Source organism: Physcomitrium patens, chromosome 26 (assembly GCF_059467195.1).
Source record: "Physcomitrium patens ecotype Gransden chromosome 26, ASM5946719v1, whole genome shotgun sequence".
NCBI lineage: Eukaryota > Viridiplantae > Streptophyta > Bryopsida > Funariales > Funariaceae > Physcomitrium > Physcomitrium patens.
The window spans coordinates 9,243,560-9,269,385 of record NC_143435.1 but is presented as its reverse complement, the minus strand read 5'-3'; the positions used below and the strand labels follow the sequence as shown (position 1 = coordinate 9,269,385).

The window sequence follows — 25,826 nt, the reverse complement described above, 5'->3', positions numbered from 1 at the left end:
TAGAGTCATATGAATTTGAGATTGAAAGATCCATGATAAATTCTATAGAAACAAAAGACCATGGTTGTTCTGGAATTGGTAACGGTTGAAGAAGTCCATAAGATTGATGGCGAGGGATTTTGGACCTTGAACAAGTATCTCATGATTATACAAAGTCTTTGACTGCCTTTCACATTTGAAGCCACTAAAAATCTCTTGATATTAACTCCTAAGTCTTGTTGTATCAAAAATGTCTAGCTATTGGAAAATCATGATGAGCTTAAAAGACACATAATTGTGCCTTGTCTTTCTAGAATATAAATACGATCTTTAAAATATAATGGCTTATTCTTGAACTCAAACTTTGAAGTATCACATGACTTAGAGGAAGTATTCTTAATATCATGAATAAGAGGATCAAAGGACATATTTGATTGAATTTTCTTGACAAATGTTGAATCAACAATTAATATTGATTTTATTGATTGAAGATGAAAATGTTCATACTTTAAGAGAATCGTTCTTTATTGATCAAAAGATGCATCTCTTTCTTTTGGTGCAAGATAAGAACATATAGAAAGGGCATCTGATAGACACTATTATTTTCCAAGTTGATAAGTGATCTTGAAATTAAATCTCAATAAAGACATGTTCTAACAGACTTGACGACAATTCAAAACACGTATTGATATGAAGTACTCAAGGTTCTTATGATCCATATATATAATGACTCGACTTGAAGCACCTTTTAGATAATGACACCATTCTTAAAATGAATCCACAATTATAACAAGTTCTTTATCATAGATCTCATAATTAATTTTGACTGCTGAAAAATTCCTAGAATGGAAAGCTACTTGATGGAGTTTGTCATTTGTTCCTATTTGTGATTTTACGACACACATAGCAAAGTTTAACGTGACTATTTACACTAAAAATATCTTAAAAAAGTGGATGCAATGCAACATTGGTGTAAAAATAAATTCCTTCTTTAAAACATGAAATGATGCTTGTACTTCTTAATTCAACTTAAGTTTGTCTTTATAAGTTAAACATGTAAGTAGAGCTAGAACTTGAGAAAAGTTCTTAATGAAGATTTGATAGTATGATCTTCAAATGTATGTACTTATACTTTACTAACATGATCTTAGATTATACTACCAGAAATATTAAAGTCACAAGAAATCCAATCTATTTGAGGATTATATTTTTTTAGCCATGATAATCCTAAAATAATCAGATTTGAGAGTCATCTTATTACATTAAATACTACTATGCTGTTATAAACTTAAATTCCTACATCTAAAGGAGCAGTCTCATGGATAATATTTCTAGAAGATAACAAACGACCATCTATAACTTCTACATGTACGGATTTAGTTTTTTTGACTAAAGTTATATTTTGTTTTTTGACAAAATCTTTGTCTATAAAATAGGTTAAGGCTCTTGAATCTAATAAGGCAAAGACTTTTTAATTTTTAGGTCCTAAACACACATCTATTGTAAAATAAGGTGAAAAGTTTGAGAAGAGAATATGACCTTTATAAGTTGTTGCACATGATTCCAATCGCATGGTCCCTATTGTAATTGGAGAAACTCATTTTTTGACACATTATCTTCTTTGGTAATTGTGCTCCTCATTTTTTAATTAAGTTGCTTCTTTGAATAATGTTGAACAATGTCTTTAGTTTCTTCATAATATAAATACAAATCTTCTTACTAATGTTGAATCTTTTCTTGCACCGTGAGAGGTTTCAAACATATCGTATCAATTTGCATTGATTCTACCTTTGATAAATATGTTTCAAAAAACTTGGGAGTTGCCGCTATTACTTGACTTATTCTTCTCTAGCCAAGTCTTTGTTCTTGATGCCTTTCAAATAATCAATTGTCGCATGCAATGGCTTAAGTAATAAATTATTTTAAAGATTTTACTTTTGATATTATTAATAAATATCTTTGATGCAATCCTTCAATCCATATCAAAATTAATTGATAAGTGCTTTGTCATTCCATTCCATGTTGCAAGTGAGTTTTTGGAATTCAGCAGCATATGTGGTGGCTGATTGTGATCCTTATCATAAAGATAAGAGTTTGGTCTTTGCTACTTGTTCTCAATCATTTTTTCCAAATGTAGTTATAAAAAATTCTAAGAATGAATTTAAATCATAAAGAAGTCATGAATCTTTTTCCATCAAAGATGCTAACCCAAAAAGAATACTTCTAAATAAAAGTGCATCTATGAAGCCAACTTGAGTAAATCCATCTGTGTATTAGAAAGGATGTAATCTTAAGTAGAGCTTAATTTGTTGTAAAAACCCTCAAAATTTTGATTTTGTTCCATCAAACTTGTTGGGCATACTAATTCTTGCCTTTCTTGAGCTTATAGAAGCAAGATCTCCTGAATTTGGTTGTGAGGCTAATCAACTTATTTCTCTCAATTGCATGACTTCTTGATAAAGATTCTAGACTTCTTCCATAGGTATAGAAGTAGTGCTCCCATGGTTGACATTGGTGATGCTTAAAATTTCCACCCTAAGAGTATTGACAAGCTTTTAAAAATCCATAATAGTTGTAAATCTATTCTCACTTCTGTTGGAAGTAGCATCCATAATCTTTCCTTCCATAGACAACTCAAAAAAATTCAAAAAGTTAAATTAGATGAGGATAATCTGCAACCTCAAATAAAAATTTCCACAAAGAAGGATAATCCACTCTCTTTAAGGAAAAGATCAATGTTAAAAAATAAGATTTTTTGTTTAAAGGTGGGTAGTCCACAACCTTTAAAATACAACAATAGAAGTAACATAATTTATATACTTCTAAAATAAGATAGAAATAGTATGTTAGCACTCTTATCAAATTATTAAAGATATGAATCTCAAAAAAAGAAAATCCTCAATACATTCTTGTATTATTAAAAGAAATTAGAAAATCATCCAAAGATGATGTAATATTGAAATGGAATGGCTATTATTAAAAACAAGAAGACTAAAAAGTCTTGAAACAAGAATAAAGATTAGAATGGCACTAACAAAAGTAAAGAAGGCTTCACTCTTATCTCTATATATATTCTTAATTAGGAGCTACATAGGGATATCATATAGGACTTCCAAAACATGTTGACTTTGTTAGCTACATGTCTTAACTTACAATGCAAGTTATCTATGTATGCAACATATAGTTAACTTGTTCTACAAGCTACTATACGGAGCTAACTTATCCCACAAGCTATCAATAAGTGGTTAACTTGTTGGCCAAGTTTCTATTCTATAAATATATCTAAAGTCAAAACCACATCTATAGAACTTTTAAGAAACTTCTTTGAAAGAATTTATGAAATTAATCTATATCTATCTACTTCTACCTAATTATATAAGTAACTATTGAGATAAATGTATATATTCATGATAATAGCTTGACAAATTTATTTTTTGATATATTGTCTTCTTTGACATTTGTACTCCTCATTTTATAATTGCGCTGCTTCTTTAGATAATATTGAGCAATGTGCTTAGGTTCTCTATAATATAAGCACAATCCTTCTTAATGACAACAAGTCTTTTCTTGCTCACTAAGAGGTTTGAAACATATCATATTAGTTTGTATATTGTCTACTTTTGAATGTATGCATTAAGAAGGTGTTGGTGTTGCCATTGAATTTTAGTAATATTGAGGTCCACTTGTTCGACTCTTAGATCAAAATTTAAAAAGTTGATTGTCATACTTCTCAGCAAAGTCAATTATTTGACTCAATGTTTGAGGATTAGATAAGTTCAACATCAATTTTTTTACCTCATACTATAATCTATAGAAAAATTTACTAATAAATGCAACATCATCCTACTTGATATTAATTACAAGTTATCTAAATAATATTACAAATCGATTGCCTTGTCATAAAATACAAAAATTATTGGTTGCAATATAAGTTGGATTATTTTCTATATATAGATCAAAACTTTACTATAAAATCTTCCAAATTATCCAATATTAGATCTTGTTGTTCAAAAAAAGTTGAAAACCACAATAATGTTGAACCTAAAAGAAGTATATCAATGAATCTAACTTATGATCCTTGAGTTAGATAGCTTTGGGATTGAAGTTCAATTATAAGTTGCATTTGATTGATAAATCTTCAAAACTTTAAACTTGTGCCATCAAACTTCTCATGCATTGCAATTCTTTATTCTTGAGTACTAGAAGGATGTTCTACTATAAGAGAAGGGACATGATAAGGTGTAGATGTTGAAACAGCTCCAATCATATCTATATCTTTACTTCTTACTATTCTTGTTGCTCCTTGTGGTGATAAATTGAGTGGATGCATTACAAGCATTATCTCTGTCAATTGTTTTTGTATTTGTGCCATTCCACTCTTCATTTCAATAAGCTTTTTCATAATAATACTCAAAAAATAAATACCTAATATCGTTGAAGACAAACAAAAGAGGGGACTCGAGAACAAAGAAGATACTAAGAATAATATTAGTTTAAAAGAAGGTAATTTTAACTTCTAATAAACTTATATCTTATTAAAAAAAGATGTAATCCACTCTTAATCAAGAGAAGAAAAAACTCTAATATTGTAAGTCTGCTCTTATCAATCTGTCAAGAACATGAATTGGAAGATGATGCATAAACTTGAAAAATTTATATTAAAAGAAAAATGACAAAATAGCAATAAAGTGGTATGTATATTAAAAAGAAATTGGAATAGCTATTGCTAAAAGATAAGGAAACTAGAAACTCTTAAATCTAGACTAGAAGTATGAAAAGAGTTGACAAGAGTGAAGAGGGCTTTTTTCTTGCCTCTATATATACTATCTAAATAGGAGCTATGTGGCAATCCTCTATAGGACCTCTAATATGTGTTGACTTTGCAAAAGACATGCCTTAGCTTATAATGCAATTTTTTTACATGTGGGCCACATAGTTAGCTTGTTTTTCAAGCTACCAACATGTGTTGCAAATGGCCAACTTGTTGACCACGTTTTAAATCTAAAAAGTCAATTATAGACACCTATAAAGTCAAAGCAATGTCTATGTAGCTTCTAAGAAGCTATTATAGAAGATATTATGGAATTAATCTACTTTTATATAATCATATAGGTAAGTATTGATTTACATGTGTATGTCCATGACACATATTTATTAACATGATTTCAATTAGCGTATGTATATTCTTTTATTCTAAAATCATTTTTTTTTTAATAAAAAATTCTATAATCTAAATTATGCTTGATATATTAAAAAATATATTTAGATGCTTCTAAATAAGGATTTTGAGGTTGTAAGATAAAACTATTCCATTTGCTTATTATATAAGAAATATTTGATCTTGCAATTGTAAGAAATACAAGTTTATAAACTAATTGATAAAAAATATGTAGTAATTTATAAAATAAAATGCTTATTATTTAATAAAATTAATTTTTTTAATAATAGTATTTTATAAATTTTTATTCATTGATTTGAAATTATTTTAAGATGTTATTTTTATTTTTTTTATGTATGAAGATGCTTCTTGATATAACATCAAAGCTAATGCCTAAATAACATTGAATCTTTCTAAATTCAACTATATCAAATATTTCTAAAGATAATTTTTTAATCAGTTAATCAATATATTGCTACTTTTTATTATAAATAGGTCATTAATATAAAATTTTAAAATAAGATTCTTACCTTTTTTATACATATTATACATATTAATTTAAAAAATTCTTCTTTTCAAGTTGATATTTTTTAAGAAATTATCAATTCTTTAATATCATACTTGTGGTAATTGTTTAAGTCTATAAATTGATTTCTTAAGTTTCTAAACAAGTCCTTCATTTATTGGTAAAATAAATCTTTTGAATTATGTCTTTATTTTATTAAAAAATCTAATAAATCTTTTGATTTGATGTTTTTTGATAATATTTTTAAATATGAATAATTCAACTCTTCTTTCCATTATTAAATTACTAGTTAATAAAATTATAGAACCAAAGTTTCTTTTTTATCAAATTTCATATCTCGACATATATTAATCATCCTTTAGATAAGATCATAACAATAGTATGCATAATTATTCTTATCATAACATTTGAAAAGTGTACATATAGCTTTAGAATCTAAAATGTTTTTGTTTATTAATATTATAATATAATATGTTATACAACAACCAAAAACTCTCAAATGTATTAAATTTGGTTTATTGCTAGTAAAAGCTCTTTCATATGTTATAAGACAAAGTGCCTTTATAGGACATCAATTTTAGTAAAATTAATTTTTCTTATAACTTCTTCCTATAAATATCTTAATACCTTTGTTTTATTACTAATACTTCAAATCCATTCTAGTATAAATTTTAGAATATCATTTTATTATAGAAAATAAGTTGAAATAAGTTTTTCTCAAATATATTTTTATAGGCAATAACTCTTAAAAAAATACTTAAAATATACTTTCTTCTATAATTAATTTAAATATATTTAACCCTTATATTTGGATTTTCTATTAACATTTTTAATTCTTTTAAAAAAATAGTATTTGATATTTAACTTCTAAAAACTGTAGCCATATCTTTTATTATAATTATTTATAAAAAATAAAATGTATAATTTTTTATTTTTAAATAAAAATAATAAAGATTCACATTAGCTAGAATAAATAATTTTTAATTATCTTGTAATAAAACTACTTTTTTTCTTGGAAAAACTGCTCTTTGTAGATTTTTCTATGTATACAATTCTAACAAACATCTTTCAATAAGGGTATTTGTAGAACTCTACCAATTAATCCTTGGTTAAATGAGTGATATAAGCTTTGATAATTAATGTATCAAGTCTTCTTATATCAAAGTCTGATAATGTCTTTAGATACATGAGAATTGTTCAAACCAAGTATCCTTTTTATTGTCACATTTTTGTTGATTGTTTAAGTTATTTCATCATTTTTTAGCAATAAAAAAACTATTTAATGAAAATTATTTTTTTCTTCAACTCAATATAGTTTATGTTTCTTTTTTTTTTAAATGGCTTATAGATAAATCTCCCTTATATTATTTTTTTAAAATATTTAACAATTTTCAGAATTAAAAAATATAACATGACCTAAATCCATAATTTTTTAAACTAAAATTAAGTTAATTTTTATTCTTAAAATAAAAAAAATAATAAAAAAATATCCTCCACTTCTTTTGTTTTTCTACATGAATTTTTAAACTATACATTTTCTTGTCCAATCATAAGTATAGATTATCTTTTAGCTATTTTAATACTAAAATCATAAGAATATTTTTTTTTTTAGTATTTATTTATTTTTAATCAATTGTAAGCTTATTCTAGAGTCTAAGAAGTATTTACTTTTGAAATAAAATATATCAAAACATGCATTTACTATGGCTTTAGTTAGATGGTTCATTGCATATTTTATTTTCTTTTTTCTTTTTCTTTTTTTATAATTGAAGGTGCATTTATTGTATAAATTTTTTTATGCTCATTACATCATATTATTAAGAAAAATGTCTAAGTTTGTAACATTTTTGGTAAGTGATGTCTTATTTTTATTCCTGTTTAGCTTTAATTATATTGCTACATAGTACATTTTGATGATAATTGGATCTTCTTCTTTATTGATGATGGCCAAATAAATGTCTACTAAAATTTTGATATGAGCCTTGTCTTTTGAATCCAAAACCTCAAAAATAACCTCTTATGTATAAAACTTCTTTCTTATCATCTTTATTCTTCTAAAGTTGACAAAAAAACTTCTTCTTTTAACAACAAACCTTCTAATTTAGAAGTTGCTAGTAATTTTATCATCTTTTTGAATTTTCTTGAAAGTGGATCAATTCTTTGGCAAATCATTTAATGACAAAGCAACTATATTTTTATTATTTACAAATATATATACTTTTGCTAACTAGTTAAGAAGCACATTAATTTCTTGCAATTATCTGCCTAAGCCTTTTCTTTATGATAATTATAGAACATACATAATTTTTCTTCTATGTTAGATATATGTTTAGATTTTGTACATCATATAATATTTGAGGCCTTTTTCTAAATTGCTTGAGATTTAAGAATATCAATTATATGAGAAATGATAAACTCTTGTATTATAGATGTAATGATAAGGTAAATTCTAATACAATCTTGAAGAGTAGAAATTGATGTTGTATTCTCAATTATTGTTATCCAAGATGGTGTTATGTTGAGGCTTGGACCTTGTCTTCATGGGTAGGACATTCATGAGTAGGACATTCAAGAGCAAATGAAGTTGATGTGAGTTCTTTAGTATTGATGAAAATAGATGGAGACAACTCAATTAGCTGCTTTAGGACTTCTTGAGTCAAAATCATTGAAACTCTACAGCTCCATAACATATAGTTGGATGCTGCTTCTAACTTCATTGCTTACTAAGCATACACACAGTATGCATTTGCCCGAAAGCAAATCCAGAAAGAGTTGGCCTTGATGTCACCCACAGCTCGACTTCTTGCACAAGATGTTGTTAGCCTCATCTGCTGCCTCCAACAGTATCAAACATTGGTAGGATACATGTCTAGATTTCAAGTATATTGAAGTGCACTTTGTTTGAAGAACTGTACAAGATCTCTCAGTGCTTATCTAGAGCTCATTCATCGCAGAATAGAGCATAACTGTTGCTTTTTACTTTTTACTGTGATTTTGTTCTAAGGTGTCCAAACATATTAGTCACCAGAGCAGCATGACTTCACCGTCACCAGTCCGACATTCTGACCACAATGGTAGCCAGGAGTCCTGTGAGTATTTAATGGACGGACACCGACCTTTTCTGCTGCAAACCTCGTGGGGGAACCACTGTTTAACGGTCCAGAGCATAGTAACCGACACGATCACGACCGCAAATCAATCTACAATGGTTATGAATAACTGCTATCAATAGCATTTGGTAGATTGCTTGAATGGAGAACTTGAAGGCACCGTGCTGCTATTGGGTGCTTTAGGTAACCAGCTTCGGGGAGTTGCTGCGTGCGGCATCAGTTTATTTAATGGTCTTGTCGAAGTCACGAACAAGGTCAAAAAGACAAGATTTCACAGATCTCTTACCTCCGCCGCAGGAATCCAGGGTCATTCACACTCGACACCATAGATCTACAACACGAAATGAGCAATCGAATCACTTGCACCAGATATTTTTTTTATAAATTTCTCCCCCTTATCTTCGATACCAGTATCTCAGAAGCAAACAAGATTCAGGACATTCTAGAAAAGATCAGCGGCGCCATTGGTGCTTCAGGTTTCCTTCCTTCTCAACCGCACAAATCGCTCTTGCGACGCGTGACGAATCGGAAAGCTCGATGTGGTCCGTTGGAATTCCTCACAAACGCCGAATAAGCTTGACCCAGTATGTGAAAAGTAGTGAGGATCTGTATGTTGTGCCAGATTGGACTACGCCTGCATTGGACCAACTGGATCACGGAGTTCGATCGATCGTTGTGCACCCATTCATTCCATCGCTCAAAGCTGCAGCTTCACGGATTTCTCTTCTCCGAGGAAGACGAGTGAGCGAGGACTCTCACGTGGACCAGCTCTTTCTTCCTCCCAAATTAGGGTTTCGTTTCGTTTTGGTAGTTATTTTCATTTTTCTCGGCCTAATAAAACTCTACTCCTGGCAATGAGCCCTAACACAATGTTTGTGGTTTGTGTAGCAAGTAACTTCGATGCTTTCAAGTAGCTTAAGAAGGTTTTGTTATCACATTTTTTTTTTTTTAATGATGGTTTTTAGTGAGCTACATTATTTGATCACATTATTTGCTTGGAGAAATCAACTAAAACTAGTTATGTTTTTGCATAATATGTTTTATTTGAATTTGCAAAAGTTGTCTAGTATGACCCGTTTAGATGTATTGGAGATATACTAGGATTAATTTAAGTGCTTCAAATTTAAAATTATAATGCAACAATAACTTGGACAGGAATAGCAATATGAAATATACATATAAGTTTTTATAAAAATAAACAAAAAAATAAAACAAACAAACAAGCTTGATTTCATAAAAATCCAATCAAAAAGTTCTTATCTTTTTAAAAAAAATACCCCTTAACATACAATAAATAACTATAATAATATTTTTGATTATTTTGGCAACTTAGTTTGTTTTAACCCTTGAGTATATCTTCTAATTCTATAACAATTATAAATGCAATATCTATTATGAAAACAATATAAATAAGTATATCAAATACTTGTGGTTTTTTTTCTTATATATATATATATATATATATATATATATATATATATATCATCCAAATTTAATTAATTATATTTTAACACCATTATAAAACCTATGTTATAAAAGAATATAAAATAAATTAGAAATTTAATCAAAACTTTAAAAATTGTATTTTTATTTGCATTCCAACATTACTAGTTCCAATTTAGATATTTCACTATAATTTTAATAATAAATCTCAAATAAAAATAAGAATAATAAATATATATTCTAAAAATTTTAATAATGGTTAAATGGAGGTGATTAAGTGATTTATGTAACAAAGAGTTTCTTAGGTGTTGAAAAAAATATTTAACTTCATAAGTTAAATCTATATATTTATGCTCTTTTGTAATCTTTATGTATATCAAGTTTTTCTTATAAGTTTACATGTAAATTTTTGCTAACTATTTAAGGCCAAAGAATTTCATCTATCATGCTTTTATATTTTGAATATTTTACAATCTCTCTCTCTCTCTACATATATATATATATATATATATATATACACAAATATATGTTTAAAAAATCTATTTCTTTTATTTTAAATAGAATTATATTTATAATTATAAACCTATTCAATAATGAAATTCTAAGAACAAATAGTAATACAATTGAATTTTATTGAGATATTTGGAAATGTGATTAGTCCTTATTACACTAAAGAAATATTGAAAATCCTCTCAAATAAACATTTATAAGACTAAATTATTATAACAACTATTATTACAATGTACTAAAAAAGTCTAAGGACAAATTTATTAAAATTATTGACACGTAACCTTATTAAATGCAATTTACGAGGTTTGTATAAAATTACCACAAGAGCAATGCAATTTGTTATTTTATAGACATTTCACTCATATAAAACATTAGAAGCACTACTGATACATATGTAGGGAAATACTATTTTCATTCATATATGCAGTAAGTTAATACTAGTTTTAAATTAAACCAATTCAGTTACAGGACTTAAATTTGATTTTTAAAAATCAAAAATCAAAAAATCAAAAAATCAAAAAATGTAGGATTATTTATTTTAAATAAAATAAAAGTGATTGAGTCTTTTATCATTTCTTTTTATTGTCTATATGTTATTTTATTACACCTTTGTAGCAATATATTTTAATAATATACTTTTAATATAATTTTAAATTAATAGAAAAGTAATATACATATGTATTTTTTTTTAGCTTTTATTCTAACTACTAGCTAAAATTCTTAATTTGTCAATGGTGTTGAAAGAAATAACTTTAAAATTGTCAATTTGATGAATGCCACAACCAAAACAAGAAAATATAATATTTTGCAGAGTTATATACAGATATAAGATATAAATATAAATATATTTGATTGTGATATAAATATATCACAATCAAAAGGTAGATCAAGGATTAGAAGAAGAAGAAGAAGAAGAAGAAGAAAAAAAAAAAAAAAAAAAAAAAAAAAACTCTTATTTTATAAGAAACTATTAAACAAAACCAATTACAAATATCTTTGATAAATTTATTGTCAAATGTATCTCAAATTGTGGTTCTGTCTAAACTTAAAGTTATTTTGCATGCTAGTTTTTATTAATACAATCTATTAGTTTACGTAATACAAATACAAAAAATCAAATATATATGCAGTTAATATATAAATAGATATATATGGAGATATGTCTTATATAGTGGCAAACTGTCAATCAAGTTCTCGAACATTTAATTGTCTAGCTTTACTCCAATGATTGTTTTCTTTTTTTTAAAACCAAATTATTTATATCTTCTTATTGAACTTGTCAATCTTTCTACTATATGTCTTCAAACCACTTTTGAAATAATATATTATGTTAGACAAAAAATATACTACTACCTATTGTTTTGTCTAGATAATCTTTAACAAATTAAATTACTTTCAAATGTTTTGTCAAAACATAAAAAATTCATATAAATTTATAATCTATGCTTTAATGGTTATAACAAGTACTTATTTCATGTATATTTCTTCTTATGTCTATTTTGTACTAGTTCGACCTTAATTTGTATTAATGAAGAAAAAATATTCTTCTTATATATTATTATACTAAATTGGACCAAATTGTCATGCAAAGTAAAATTATAAAATCATCTTCAGCATTTCAAAAATAACAAGCTACTTTTTCAACTTCTTAAAATCTCAATTTAAAATGCTTTTGGAATAAATATATGTTCTAAAAAGGATATTAAGACTTGTTTGAATTTTTTTTCAACAACAGTATTAAAATAAATACATGAATAAAGAAGACATCTTTAGCAAATAAGATTAATTATAGGTAATACCATTTCCACCTAAAAGAGTTAATATTGTGTAGGTTTTGGTTGTATTTTGCAACTCAACAATTATAAAAGCAAAGCATGTTGTTTTCTAATAGATTTAGGTCAAAGCTACCATCTTCTAACTTTTAAATATTGTTTGCTTGTAACTAAACCTATTTGGATAACAATTTGTTAAAATCATTGGACTTAGTTTTAAAAATTACACTTTGTAATTATTAAAGGTGCACACAAATGTTGTAAGTTTAAAAGTATTGATCTAGTATTCTAAAATCCCATCAAGTTATTACATAAGGCAACCCACAATGTAGAATTGTTTTGTTGAAATGCAATAAGATGAGTCAAAAAAGAAAACAAAAAACATGCACCATACTTTGTTTTAAAAAAACATGGTATATTATTATAAAACTTTGATAGAATATGGATCTTCAAAAACATTTTTTGTATAGAAATAAGATGTTTTATTACATAGAACCACATACTTCTATATTCAAATCTCATGCTTCAAAAATCTTTAGAAAAATAAACTAAAGCTTATTGAAACAAACTTCTATGTTGGTTTTTATATTTTGAATCTTAATAGCAAACAAACTTTTTTTGTTATATTTCTAAAAGAAATAGTTGCACACATATAAAATTTGCGTCTAGGTTTAAAATTGAATCTTGTACAATTTCTACTTCTAAACCATAGGGATAAATGGTCCTACAAAAATATTTCAATTTGAATATTTAATATTAATTTGTGTATTTGTTTAATGTTTATATTTTCATTTGTAGAAAAAGATGAAATTGAATATTCTATAACCTATCTAGTTTTTGACATTAATAATTTTGTTTGTTTGATGTTTTATAGACATTTATTAATACATGGACATTATTCTAAAATATATAAATATCAAAATTAGAACATATAATACTTTGAAGTATTGTACAACTTTTTTTAAACAATATTTACATATATTAAGAGAAATGTCAAATGACATGTTAATTATTTGGAGATTTTGACAAAATCTTATAGAAAATCTTTAAACTTATGCAATTTTTTGAAACATTTGCAAAACAAGATCAATTTTAATTATAAAACTAAATTATACTGAAAACTTTAAATATAATTTTAATTATTTTTGTACAAATTAAGTATTAAAATACATACATATATTAATATATATATACATATATGTCATGAAATAAATATTTATTGTTATTATTATTATTATTATTATTATTATTATATAATTCAATATTAATTGATTATTCAGTTAACAAACTATTTGTGAAAGTAGTAGTAACTTTTATAGTGGCAATAATATATACTCTTGTATCAACAATTATAAAATTTAAATAGTTTAAAGGTCATTTTATGGATATCAAGTCATTGTGTGACAACACCATCCATTATGTATAGAAATAAATCAAGTCAATTTATAATTATTGTTATTATTTTTCTTCTTAAAACAGAAGTGTAACCTTAAACAATTGTGGATATGAATGTTTGTGTATATGTATGTATGTATGAATTTACATATATATATATATATATATATATATACTTACAAATCTGGTTTTAGTGTGCACCATAATTTACAATATTACAAGTTAAAAACAACCACTTGCGAATACACCGATCAGATGTGCAGATCAGGGTTCGAAACCCTAAACGAAGATGCCTGCATGTGATTTGAGAGGTTCGTTGGTGCGGAGTGCTCGAGGCCCCTCGAAGTCCGCCGATGCACGAAGGAACCCCTAATTTCACGGAATTGCGAATTCGACAATGGCGGTGTAGGATTTGCGGAACTCTGCAGTGCAGTGAAGGAAGACGAGGAACATGAACACGACGACGAAGACGAAGACGACGAAGACGGCGACGGCGACGGCGACGAAGAAGAAACAGAGCAAGGAAAACAACAGAGAGAAAGGAAGGCTACAATGCCAGAGATGATGCAGCTGGCGATGTCAGGCTTGCGGGAGTGGGGCGACAGCGATAGAGGAGAGGAATGAGGGACGCCAGGCTAGGAGGAGGCTGCATCCCCACATTCCTTGTCCCGCGAGCTGCAGTTGCCGCAGTCCAGCACTCGCACGCTTGGCAGGCAGGCAGACATTCGTTTGACCTAGTGCTGCTCTGATTACTGCTTATCCCGTTCCGTGACGTAGCTCTACTGTTTGTGTTCCTCTCAATTTCCGAGTCCTGACTCAGGCCTTGGGAACGACTGGCTGCTCACGGTGTGATGATACCACGCTGCGGATCCGCGCACATTCTCGTTGCCAGTATCCATTGAGAAGTGATTTCGGCCTGTGATGGGATTTGTGGTAGTGAGTGAGCGAGTGAGTGAGTGTCTGTGTGTGAGTGATTGAGTGAGCAATCGTCGTGTGTTAGATGGATGGGTGATATTTGTCTACTGCAAGTGGAGTGCAGGGGATTCTGGGGTCGGGAGCCAGTGGTTTCGGCGTGCGGAGCTAAATGGTCTTTTTTTGGGTGCGTATGTCACGTCTGGGACCTGCAGTGGGGGTGGGTGGCGCTGTCAGGATGTTGCCAAAGTTGGGTTGCGGAATCCGGGTGTTTTCCGTACTCGCATAGCGGGCTCCCCGGCAGTTTTGTTTCTTTTTCGCCTTCGACGGTAGGGGAGATCTGTTCATAGTTCTTCCATAAGCGGAGGAACCTTTGCCTCGCTGTTTGATGCACCGGTGATCAGTCCCCACGCCCAAGTTTTGCTATCTCTGCAAGAAAGACCCTTTGCTTTTTTTCTTTTTCTTCTGCAGACGCTGTTTGATTCCACGCTTTTCTCGTGTGCGAGGTTTTTGCGCTTGAAGTTCTCATTCTAAATCTCTCATTAGCCACTCACGTTCATTTTTTTTCCTGCCCCCGAGATTTCTTCTCGTCGGGGGTTGAATTTGATCGTAGGACTGATATGGTGTAAGCTTTAGTCTTCCGTGTATTTGTCCAAGCAACCTCTCAACATCCCTGCTTTTTCACGACATGTCGGCTCTTGATTTCGTTGCATCGAGAGCCCGCCAGCAAGAGAGTTAATATCTAAAGCGGCATTCTTGGATTTTAAGGGCTTGCTCTTTTATTTTCCGAAAGGGAGATACTGTCCAGCTAGGTCAACCGTTTCAGTGCTAGTTGAGGATCTATTATCGTATGGGGAGTTTCATGAGGAGCCTAATTCAACCTTAGCCTTAGGTGAATCTGTTGCTCTCTCTGCCTAAAGGCCGATGTTAAGGCTTTTTCAATATTGGGTACACGATGCAAAACATGTCTGTGCTTTCGGTATTGTTCCATTAAGAGTGCGATCCTGAGGGGAAGAGCCCTGACTTCTGGCGCAGCTGCAATGGAACCCACTAGTGATGTGACCACTCACTAGGCTTCAAGGGATTGATTTCTAGGATGTTTAGGATTAGGGTTGTCCTCGCTGGGCCTGAATCTCTTTCCTACTTCCAGCTGAATGTGAAGCGAGCGAAGCAGACGTGACTTGCGTGGAGTAGTGTAGTGAAGATTGATACCATAGCGAAGTCTGAGCCAGAGGGACGAGGTAATGGGGACATTGACTTTGCCACCCTATTTTAATCTTCAAGAGGACTGCAAAGATCTACGATCATCATTCAAAGGTACCAATCGAAAGTTATCCACAATCTTGATGAATCCGTGTTCGCTTTGGCTGTACCATAGATGGAAGGCGCGCAGTTGGACTTGTTGGTCTGTCAGATGGTAAATATGTGACAGCCTGGGTTTGAACACAGGTCTTGGATGCAATGAGAAAAGAGTTATTGAAATTTTGGCAAGAAGAACGCAGGCGCAACGACTTGAGATTGCACAGGCATATCAAACAGTATACGGGGAGAGCTTGCACAAGCGGCTCAAGTCAGCCTTCAGTGGCAAGCTTGAGGTCAGTGTTCCATTGGATGACCGCTAAAACTTTCTGAATTTCAGCTAACCTACAGAGCCGTGCGGCATTCAGCTAATCTATCACAAATATCTGCACACATTCCTGCATGCATCTAGAAACCTTCAAAGGAGGCATTGTTGATGGGAGCAGGTCCTGTCTAGTATTTTTTAAAGCCCTATTGAATTTACATACTTATTCATTTTCACTGGTTTTGTCATGGCGTGAATGATTGCAGAAATGTATACTGCTGTGGATGATGGACTCAGCTGAGCGTGACGCCATACTCTTATATGAACTGATGAAAGTAGGAGGGAGAAAGGCTGACCGTGCTTTCATTGGGATAGTGTGTACGCGCAATTCAGCACAAATTTACTTGATCAAGCAAGCATATTATACTATGTTTAATCAAACTCTAGAAAATCACATCGATGGAACGGATTCACATTTCATGGAGTTTCAGACCAAGGTATGTGTATTCCGCGGACCAGTATGAAGGGGACTTTCAATAATACAAGAATCTCTAGATTGAAAACTGCTAAGCTAACCTACACTAGGTCTGAAAGTTTTTGGGTCATCTCTCAGTATCCGATCAGTCCTACGTTGCCAACCTAGTAAGGAGGCAATTCCTCCTGAGGCAGCTATTTTAACCTGCCTTTTAGTCTCGTTTTTCTTCTCCTCCTTTCTTCCAGCAGGCATTTGGAACTCATAGTGCGTGAACTCTGTGGAATTTTGCAGAATAAATGGGCGTTTTGGCGTAGTGGCGAATCTAAAGTCAAGGAAGTTCCCAAACGACTAGTTGGTGTCACAAAAGTAAGTCCATCAGATAAATACTGCATTCTTTTGATGTCTTAGTTTTTGGCTTATTGGGACATCGATAATAAGGGTATCTAATTTGATTCATTATTCTGCGATGTGTAGCTTATGTTGGCACTGGTCCGTGGCAATCGGCCCGAGAACACCAGCGTGGACAGGCACATTGCTTTGAATGATGCACACCAATTAAATAAGGTATTTACTGGGAAAGTTGGTGACGAGGACACTTTGATCCGCATTTTTTGCACTCGGAGCGCGCAGCAGCTTACGGCTACATTGAACTACTACCATCAGCATTACGGTCACGATTTTGAGGAGGTCAGTTTTCTTCGTAGCCTACCCTCTCGTCAGCAATAAATATCTCCGCTACATCATTTTAAAATTCTATGAGTTGAATGTGAGTTTGCAATGATCCTGCATGCTGATTTTTATGGTAGTGATCGCAGTCCTTGATTAACGAAAATTCTGGGGATTTTGAACAAGCTCTACGATACACAGTGATGTGTTTCCGCCAGCCGGCAAAATTTTATGCGGAGGTACTTCCGAACTTACAATAGTAGTTATTATAGTGACATCAAAATGGCTCGATCAAAATTACCCGTTTTGATATACTCGAATTTAAGATAAGTTTCTTCGAACGGAGTTATCAGGAATTTCAAAATGGATTTGGAGGTTGAACTGGATTGCCTCATTGTTTTAGCTATTCTCAAGTACAAAGAAAAACCTAATATTCGATCAAAAACAAGTGTTTGATTATGAACGTCTCCTCGGGGTTTTCCCGGACTTCAACGGATTATTATCTTGTGTTGAACCTGTTAGACTCTGGTTTTTGAGTGTGAGATATTCATGAAGAGCTCATTGAATGCTTGGAGATTGCCCCTATTCACATTAGTTTGTTTGTTTTTGTTTAAATAATTTCGTCAGGAATTACACACTGCATTGGGAGGAGCAGGAACAGACGATGATGCGTTGATTCGAGTAATTACAACTCGAGCTGAAGTGGATATGCAATACATCAAGTTGGAGTTTGCGAATGAATGCAAGAGATCACTGGAAGAGATGATTGCGAATGATACAATCGGAAATTATCGATACTTCCTTCTCACTCTTGTTGGACCTGGAGACCTTGGTCTTTTCAGCCCTAGAACGTCCAACGCCTCGGCATCTTATTACAGTCCTAGAACTTCCAATGGCTCGGCCTCTCGCCAGCCATCCACAGGCTCGCAAAATGGTTCAGCTTCATACTACAGTCCAAGGTCGAGTGGCCAAGGGTCGTTTCAGATGTAACCCACTCAGCAAACCGTTCCTTTTTTACTTGGCAACAGGTGTAAAGCATGAGGTTTTAGATTCATGTTTAAAGGTCAGGTGAATAGCTTCTTTCTTTCGGCTAGCTCACTCTGAAGCGTATGACTTATTGTACTGAGGGAGCATTTGTATCCTGAGTTGTACATTGCCATCCTGCTCTCCTCAATGCACACCATGTGCGTAAACTGTCAAAGAGCTGAAGAGGCACTTTCTTACAGAGTAGTTGACAGCAGTTGCCAATCCTTTAGATAAGAAAAAGTATTGAAATTGTAAGAATTGATACTGGTGATTATTCTTTTGTGTTAAATTTTTGGTTTGAGGGAATTTTTTGTTCAGCTAACAAGTGTATGTATGTTGATGTGAGTATTTTAATCTAGTCGCTTACCAGCGAGCATTCTGAATCGAGTAGAGTTATCAGTGTGATTGTGTCACTTAAATGAATATGAGTTGGTATTGGTTCTGTGATGTGGTAAATCCCTTGTTGCTTTAAATTATTAATTTACTAAATTGATGGTTTAAATTAAGAAACTGACAAAGCGGACACTTAAAGAAGAATTTCTTACATGCTTCATTGTTGGATGTATGCTGCAAACAATTTCACAGTCTACATAAAACATCGAAAATACATATCAACCAAATTGCACAATCGGTTCTCTTGAAAGTGGTTTATTGTGTCAATAAATGTACAAGATCATTTTGTTGGGCTGAATTCTTCGAGGGCTGTAATAAACACTAAAAAATAGTGCTAGAAATAATTTTTGTCGCAACAATACTAAAATACTAACCAAAAGCTATTCTTTACATCTACTTGTTAGATGATTTTTATGAATAGATGTAATGAAATGAATTTCAAAAATAATAATTCATCATTAAATTGAAAAAGTCGTATAATATTTTGACTTCAGTTACACTTGTGAACAACTCATTTAGATTTAGCCTTAAACTCAAGAGAAAAAATAAGAGAAAAAAATTATACAAAAAAAAAAAAAAAAAAAAAAAAAAAAAACGAAATGAAAAGTCATCAAAGTCATAAATTAAAACTATAAATAAATAAAATATCTGACTTATCAGGAGAATATACAAACATATATACAGATATATTCTAGTGGAAGCCCATGTTGTGGCCACAATAAAATATTGTAAACTATATGTTATTAATTAACCTTTTGTTTGAACCTTCTTATGAAGTGAAATTCCATGTTGCATGTGGTTCCATTACGTTCCATGCAGTTCCACGTTGTGGTGCTTCTGATCTCGGTGCTACTTTCAGCAATCTACAGCAACAACATGCAAATTTTAGCCCGCCAGACGTTCGCACCTCGTCGTCCCTCCGTCGCCGTCGTCATCGCCTCCGTTGGGGGAAGGGGACTTCGTCCAATGCTTCCGTCGTGGGATTGATTGTGTTTTGTGGTGGTCTTGAGCTCCTCCTCCTGCTGTGTTGCGAAACCCCTAGAATCAAATCCAAAGGGCTCTCTACTCTCTCACTCTCGCATCGATACCCTGTTACTCCTCTCGCGATTCACTCGCATCTCTCCCGCTGCTTGTCGATCTCGATTCATGCTTCCTTTGTCATAGCCTGAAGCTCCGTTTCCGCTTTCGTCGTCCCTCATACTCTCGCCTTTTTCGCACTCAGGTTTGTCGTAGCTTGGCGACCAAGTATTTTGTTTGAATTTTGCACCACAAGATGGTGTCCTTTGTTTGATGAGGCGCGTGATGCTCTGCCGAGAGATGGCTGCGTATTGTTGTTGTAGAGCTGTGTGGGATTCTCATAGGATAATATATTCCCAGTGGAGTGATGGATTTCTGCGTTTGTGGGTTTGTGGTTGTGTCGAGATTTAGAAGTCGTAGCGTGTCGGGCCTTTGGAGCGATCGTGAATGGATGTGTGCGGAGCAGTGGTGCAGTGGGACGATTTGGTTTCATGCATTTCATAGTGAATTCGAGGTCACAGGATTTCGTTTCTAAGGAAATTGGTACATGAGGGATGTGATGCTCTGTTTTGACTATGGATCGAATTCGGAGCTGCGTGAGGTCATAGCATTGTTTGTCGATTGTGAAAATTCTGCAGGTTCTGATTGGGCGTTGCACCTATTTTCCTTTAAGAGTGCGCCTGCAGGAGCGTAGTTTTCTTTTTAAATAATCAGAACTTGGATTGGAGATCGCATTCCCCTCGCACCTGCTAGTCCCCGTCGGTCACTGCGACTTTGTATTGTAGAGATATCTCTAGTGTAGAGCTCGGAAATGAGCCGTGAGGGTTACGTGGAGTTGCGGTCGTAGTATGTGAATGCACACTGAATGCAAAGAGTGTTGAGTCTTACAGAAGAGGGGGCAGGAAGCACTTGGGCTTACAATGATTAAGCTATTCAGTGTGAAGCAGAAGCAAAAGGAAGATGCTCAGAATAACAATGGCCGTCCTATCAAGAAGCAAAGTGCTGGTGAATTGCGAGTGCAGAAAGGTTCTGTTCCTCTCTCTCTCTCTCTCTCTCTCTCTCTCTCTCTTGGTCTTTCTTCCATTCCAGCCCCATTTTTGTGGTTACGATTTACTGGACCATGATCTGCTGCATGATCTGGTATTGACTTAGGGTTTGGAATCTGTACTATGCGGTTTTCGAACTTCATTATTTCTACGTTTTTTTCACCTTGTTCATCATTTATCATCCTTCTTGGTGAAAAATAGTTTCCCAGCACAAATTGTTGTTCATCTGAATTCTATGCTTTACTTCGGGAAAGCTACCGGTGCGAAGTTGGATTCGGGCTGCTCTTGGATCAGGCCGACGTCTAACAATCGCGCGTGCTGCTATTTCAGATATAAGTGAGCTGAACCTGGCCAAGACTATCTCCATACACTTCCCCAATGGCAAGGATAATCTTCTCAACTTCGAAATCACCATCCGACCAGACGAGGGCTATTATCAGTAAGTCTTTGGATCGCTTTTGGAACTATTTGCATGTTGTCTCCTGATCCTGCGAAGCATCGCCTACATGTCTCAGCCGTCCTGGATTTTCACAAGATTTCAGCCGCGTCCCGAGTTGATACATTAGGAATGCGTGATTGGTTGATTTTCATTAAGGTTTAGTTTGATATGGAAAGCATTTAACGTACATCCGACAGGTATTTGTGGGGTTGCCATGAACTCATTGGACGCTGGTGATATGTTCCTGCAGAGGTGGTACATTTGTCTTTAGTTTCTCAATCTCACAGGTGTACCCTCACGAAGCACCTAAAGTGAAATGCAAGACCAAGGTAAGCGATCATTGGAAGAATCTTTATTCTTGCGTTGTGCACAGTACTCTTGAATCTTGTGATCAGGACACTTCATGGAACAAACTTGTCCTGATCTGTGGAATTGATATCGGGGTAGGTATACCATCCTAATATCGATTTGGAGGGCAACGTCTGTTTGAATATTCTCCGTGAGGATTGGAAGCCTGTCCTTAGCATCAACTCCATCATTTATGGCCTTCAGTATTTGTTTCTGGTAAGCGCTTATTTATTTATTGGTTTATCTAATTTTCCCTACTTGAAGAGAGACACGGCTCCACTCTGAAGGCGAGTTTATCTGATCACGTTTGCATTTGATAATCAAGATTCTTGCAGCAATTCATGATCCTTCGTGAAATTTACGTTAAAGAAATCTAACATCGTATATTAGCCCGCCAACTTGGCTTCAACTTTCTTTTCCTGGATTCTGTTGGCAGCGAAACCAGCATGTCAAATTTCGTCAATGTTAATGTCACGAAGAACCTGTTCATTTTTGGCACTTTTTGTGGATTGTTATCGATTCATCCCCCTAACTATTTTATATGTTTACAAGAGACATGCCTGTACTTTGCAATTTGAATGCAGAACTTAGCTTTTTCAGTCCTGCACTATCAAGACGGGTTTGGGCCCTGTCTTCCGCTTGTTGCTTAGTTTTTGATGGAAGCAAAGCGGAGTTTCTGAGCTCTGCTTGGGTCAATTTTGATGTGTTTTGGCGCTTGTGACTTCTTAAAATTAACACATCTTACGTATGGTGTTGAATACCGCCTGTAAGATGGGGTCGGGATGCACTACTTCGGAGGAAAGTAACTTATATGGAAAGTTGGTTTACATTGTCAATGTATTTTAATTTCCCCGATATGATGTTTGTAATGACATGGATATTTTTGCTTGTGGCTAATGGACTTTTGTTTTTTTATTTTTCACTTCGCAGGATCCCAATCCAGATGACCCCCTCAACCACGAGGCTGCAGAAGTTTTGAGGGACAATCCTCGGCAGTTTGAACAAAGTGTGCGAAGGTCGATGCTCGGTGGTTATGTTGGTGGCACCCACTTTCCTCGATGTATGTAGAGCTTCCATCATCTGGTGATAGCAATGTTTGAAAGATAATCTTGAAAGTGGAAGTTCATTTCACATAAGCTTATGAGCCCAGGTCGCAATTACCCATGGAAAAAGAAAAAGAAATTCTCAAGTAAACCCTAAACCCTAAACCCTAAACCCTAAAACCCTAAACCTGATTCTTCTGTTCATCTTTGGGTCTTCGTAATATTTGTATATCGTTCTTTGTATTCGACATACAAATATGAAAAAAACCTTCTGCACAGGTAGTTGATGCGTCCCCCCCCCCCTCTTTCTTGCTTTCTTTTTCATGTTTGTCTCTCGTTCTTATTAGTGGAACGCGCTCATTACATAATGGAGTCTGCTTTACTGCATTTATTAACGGTTCCTCACCATGGCAAGAAAGCTCTGCTCTTATTCTAAGCAATTTTATGAGGAGCTCTGCGTTTATTTCATATGATGCTAACAGGAAGGTGATTTTGGTTCAGAGGCCAATTTTCGAGGTTCATAACAGTTAATTGAGCTGTTAGAATTGGCTGCACGAGGTTTTTTGACATGAAGAGGCGAGGTTTTTACATCAATGGCTTCTCATTAACATTTCACATAACCCCATTCAGAAGGTGTAACAACGTCCACAAGACTTTTGGCTTGAGTGCAGCATTTGGTTTGAAACGCCAAAGCTAAATGATCTTGATGTTGTGCTGAGATTGTATGGAAATGTATGTGTTTATGTATTTATGCCACTGATGGAAAGATTTGAAATTATCACTTTTACATACATAGCTGCTTCAATTTATTTTTTAATCCAGATTCCACACCCAAATTTAAATATTATTGGCTATACGCATTTGGAATTTCATAATGATGTATACGGGTATTTGAGAAACTATTTTATTCAACTGAGGTATTCTCTCCTCCCACGGAGTGACCCCCTCGCCAATCGAACTGCTAACTCATTATACCGACGTGGAATAATGGGCACCTCGAGTTTGCTATCACACAGCCCATAATTCAAAGTAATATCGCATACCCTCCGACCACAAAACTTGGAATAGATCGCATGAGATCCCCTCGTCGAACTGCAGTCATCGCTGCTAATCGAAAGAGCCCAACATCAACCGCCGAAGCAACAATCCTCCCCATCCATCCAGCGCGATCTACACCAAGTACAGAAGCTCCCAAACTAGCTTGAAATTAGAGCATCTACCTCCACAGGTCTACCGAATGCAGGCTCGAAGAATTGGAAAGGGGAGTGGCCAATGACCGCACGAAGATTCGAAGGCAACCGATGATTCGAAAGCGCATGAAATTGACACAGGCCTTCGATTACCGCGCGCGTGGAGAAAGCTGGGCATGTAACACAAGTACCCAATATCTTCGACTCTTCGAGCCTGCATCATCTCGCGGTTCTACAGTGGAGCCAGCGATGGATCGGCAGCGCGTCGCGCGAGCTTTTCGTTGATCCCGATTCTCCAACATCTTTATGACCAGCCTTCCGTAGAAAGCACCACACATCGGGCTCCAAACCCCATGAGATACCTTTGGAGCAATAGTGGGACTCTGGGGGCCAGATGACAGGTGAACCCCAAAATAATACCACGCTCCATGAGGATCACAACGAGGGGGGGAGGCATCGACCCAATGCTCGATAGTGGATCCATCACCCACCCTCGCGCCACACAGGGTCCCACTTCTCCCAACGCAAGCCTTGCGAGGTAGCCATTGCTGGTAATCCACCCCTATGGCATCGCCGGGGCTCCCCTCACGGCTCGCCAAGGGCGGCATCTGGATCCATCGTAAAACGGCAGGCTCGAGAATCTCGATCACAGAATTGGGCCATCCTCCAGCTTCGCATTAAGTAAGATCCAGAGCTCTCTTTCTCTCTCTTTCTGGCTCGCTTCTTCTGCATGGTGGCAGTCGTTCCTCCTTCGGGAAAGCAAAATCAGGCGGAGCATATGCTTGGCATCACGTGGCGTCGGGAGCTGAATGGTCCCATGTTGGTTTATTAGCATCCTCCAGTGCGTGTTCTGTTGGAACATTCATCCCTACTCATCATCTGCACTAGATGATCACTGTAATGGATGAACCAAAATCCGAAATTAGTGTTGGATACTCAGCTTCTAATGCAGGAACCATCTGTGTTTAAGTCTGCAACTGTAGAGTCACGGCAAGTGAGTAAGCTCTTTCTATTTGATTATTATTATTATTATTATTATTATTTTTATTCTTCTCTTATGGTATCAGAGCAAAAGTTCCTTCCTTCTGCTTTCTTTGTTTGACTCTGTCTGTTACCCACTTACTTCCTTTGGTAATGCTTTTAACCACTACCTTTTTTTTCAGATCTATCTTTTTTTGATGCGGATTTTTTTCAGATCTATTATTCTTGATACTCCTTGATATTTGACCCCCTTTTATTTTTTCAAAAAATAACAAATTCATATAGATTGACAAAGTCAACATGAATAACCTTGAGACTATTTGCTCAAGAGAAACGATGCTTATAAGATTGAAGAATTACAAGCACTAGGAATCTCATCAAGCCACTAACAACTACTACATCATTTTCAACCAAATTGCAAGCCAAGATTAAGCTATCATTAGATCATAAACAATCTGATAATGAAACCATTCATCATTGCAAGAGAAGGGCAAAAGCCATGATTTAGCTATCACTAGTTTTGGATCTCCACCTTAATATTATCAATATTTCAAATCTTTGATAATCTTAGCATGTATTAAGTACCATATTCCCCACAAATACCATCTTAGATATTATAGATATATTAAATTGGTGGAAATATCTTCAAATGGAAGAAGATTAAGATGTAGTTACATTCATGCAACAAATAAATGATATCTTTTGCAATCTCAAATCTATCAAGCAAATACAATCCAATAAGGTAATTATACATAGAATATTAAACAATTACCTTACAAGTTTGAAAAACTAGTTTCATAGATATACTTCGAGAAGGAGATTTTGATCTTGTA

At 33.7% G+C, this 25,826-nt stretch overlaps 2 protein-coding genes across 3 annotated transcripts; both read left to right on the top strand.

The window, feature by feature from the left end:
* The first annotated feature begins 14,662 nt into the window (after window positions 1–14,662).
* Window positions 14,663–18,842, top strand: LOC112278129 (annexin-like protein RJ4). The gene is made up of 7 exons (XM_024511242.3): window positions 14,663–16,122; window positions 16,255–16,400; window positions 16,636–16,866; window positions 17,136–17,210; window positions 17,319–17,531; window positions 17,660–17,749; window positions 18,138–18,842. Exons 1-7 carry the CDS (start codon window positions 16,050–16,052, stop codon window positions 18,498–18,500), a joined length of 1,191 nt encoding a protein of 396 aa, XP_024367010.1. The 5' UTR covers window positions 14,663–16,049; the 3' UTR covers window positions 18,501–18,842.
* Window positions 18,843–19,965: 1,123 nt separating this feature from the next.
* On the top strand, window positions 19,966–23,535 carry LOC112278181 (putative NEDD8-conjugating enzyme Ubc12-like). Of its 2 annotated transcripts, XR_016501197.1 has the most exons (7): window positions 19,966–20,151; window positions 20,837–20,972; window positions 21,323–21,431; window positions 21,682–21,760; window positions 21,879–21,995; window positions 22,710–22,968; window positions 23,324–23,535. XR_016501197.1 is itself a non-coding variant. In XM_024511357.3 (6 exons), exons 2-6 carry the CDS (start codon window positions 20,867–20,869, stop codon window positions 22,845–22,847), a joined length of 549 nt encoding a protein of 182 aa, XP_024367125.1. In that variant the 5' UTR covers window positions 19,966–20,151; window positions 20,837–20,866; the 3' UTR covers window positions 22,848–23,104. The 2 variants fall into 2 exon arrangements, 1 of the variants encoding a protein (XP_024367125.1); XM_024511357.3 differs by lacking the exon at window positions 23,324–23,535 and having other exon boundaries at window positions 22,710–23,104.
* The last annotated feature ends 2,291 nt before the right edge of the window (window positions 23,536–25,826 follow it).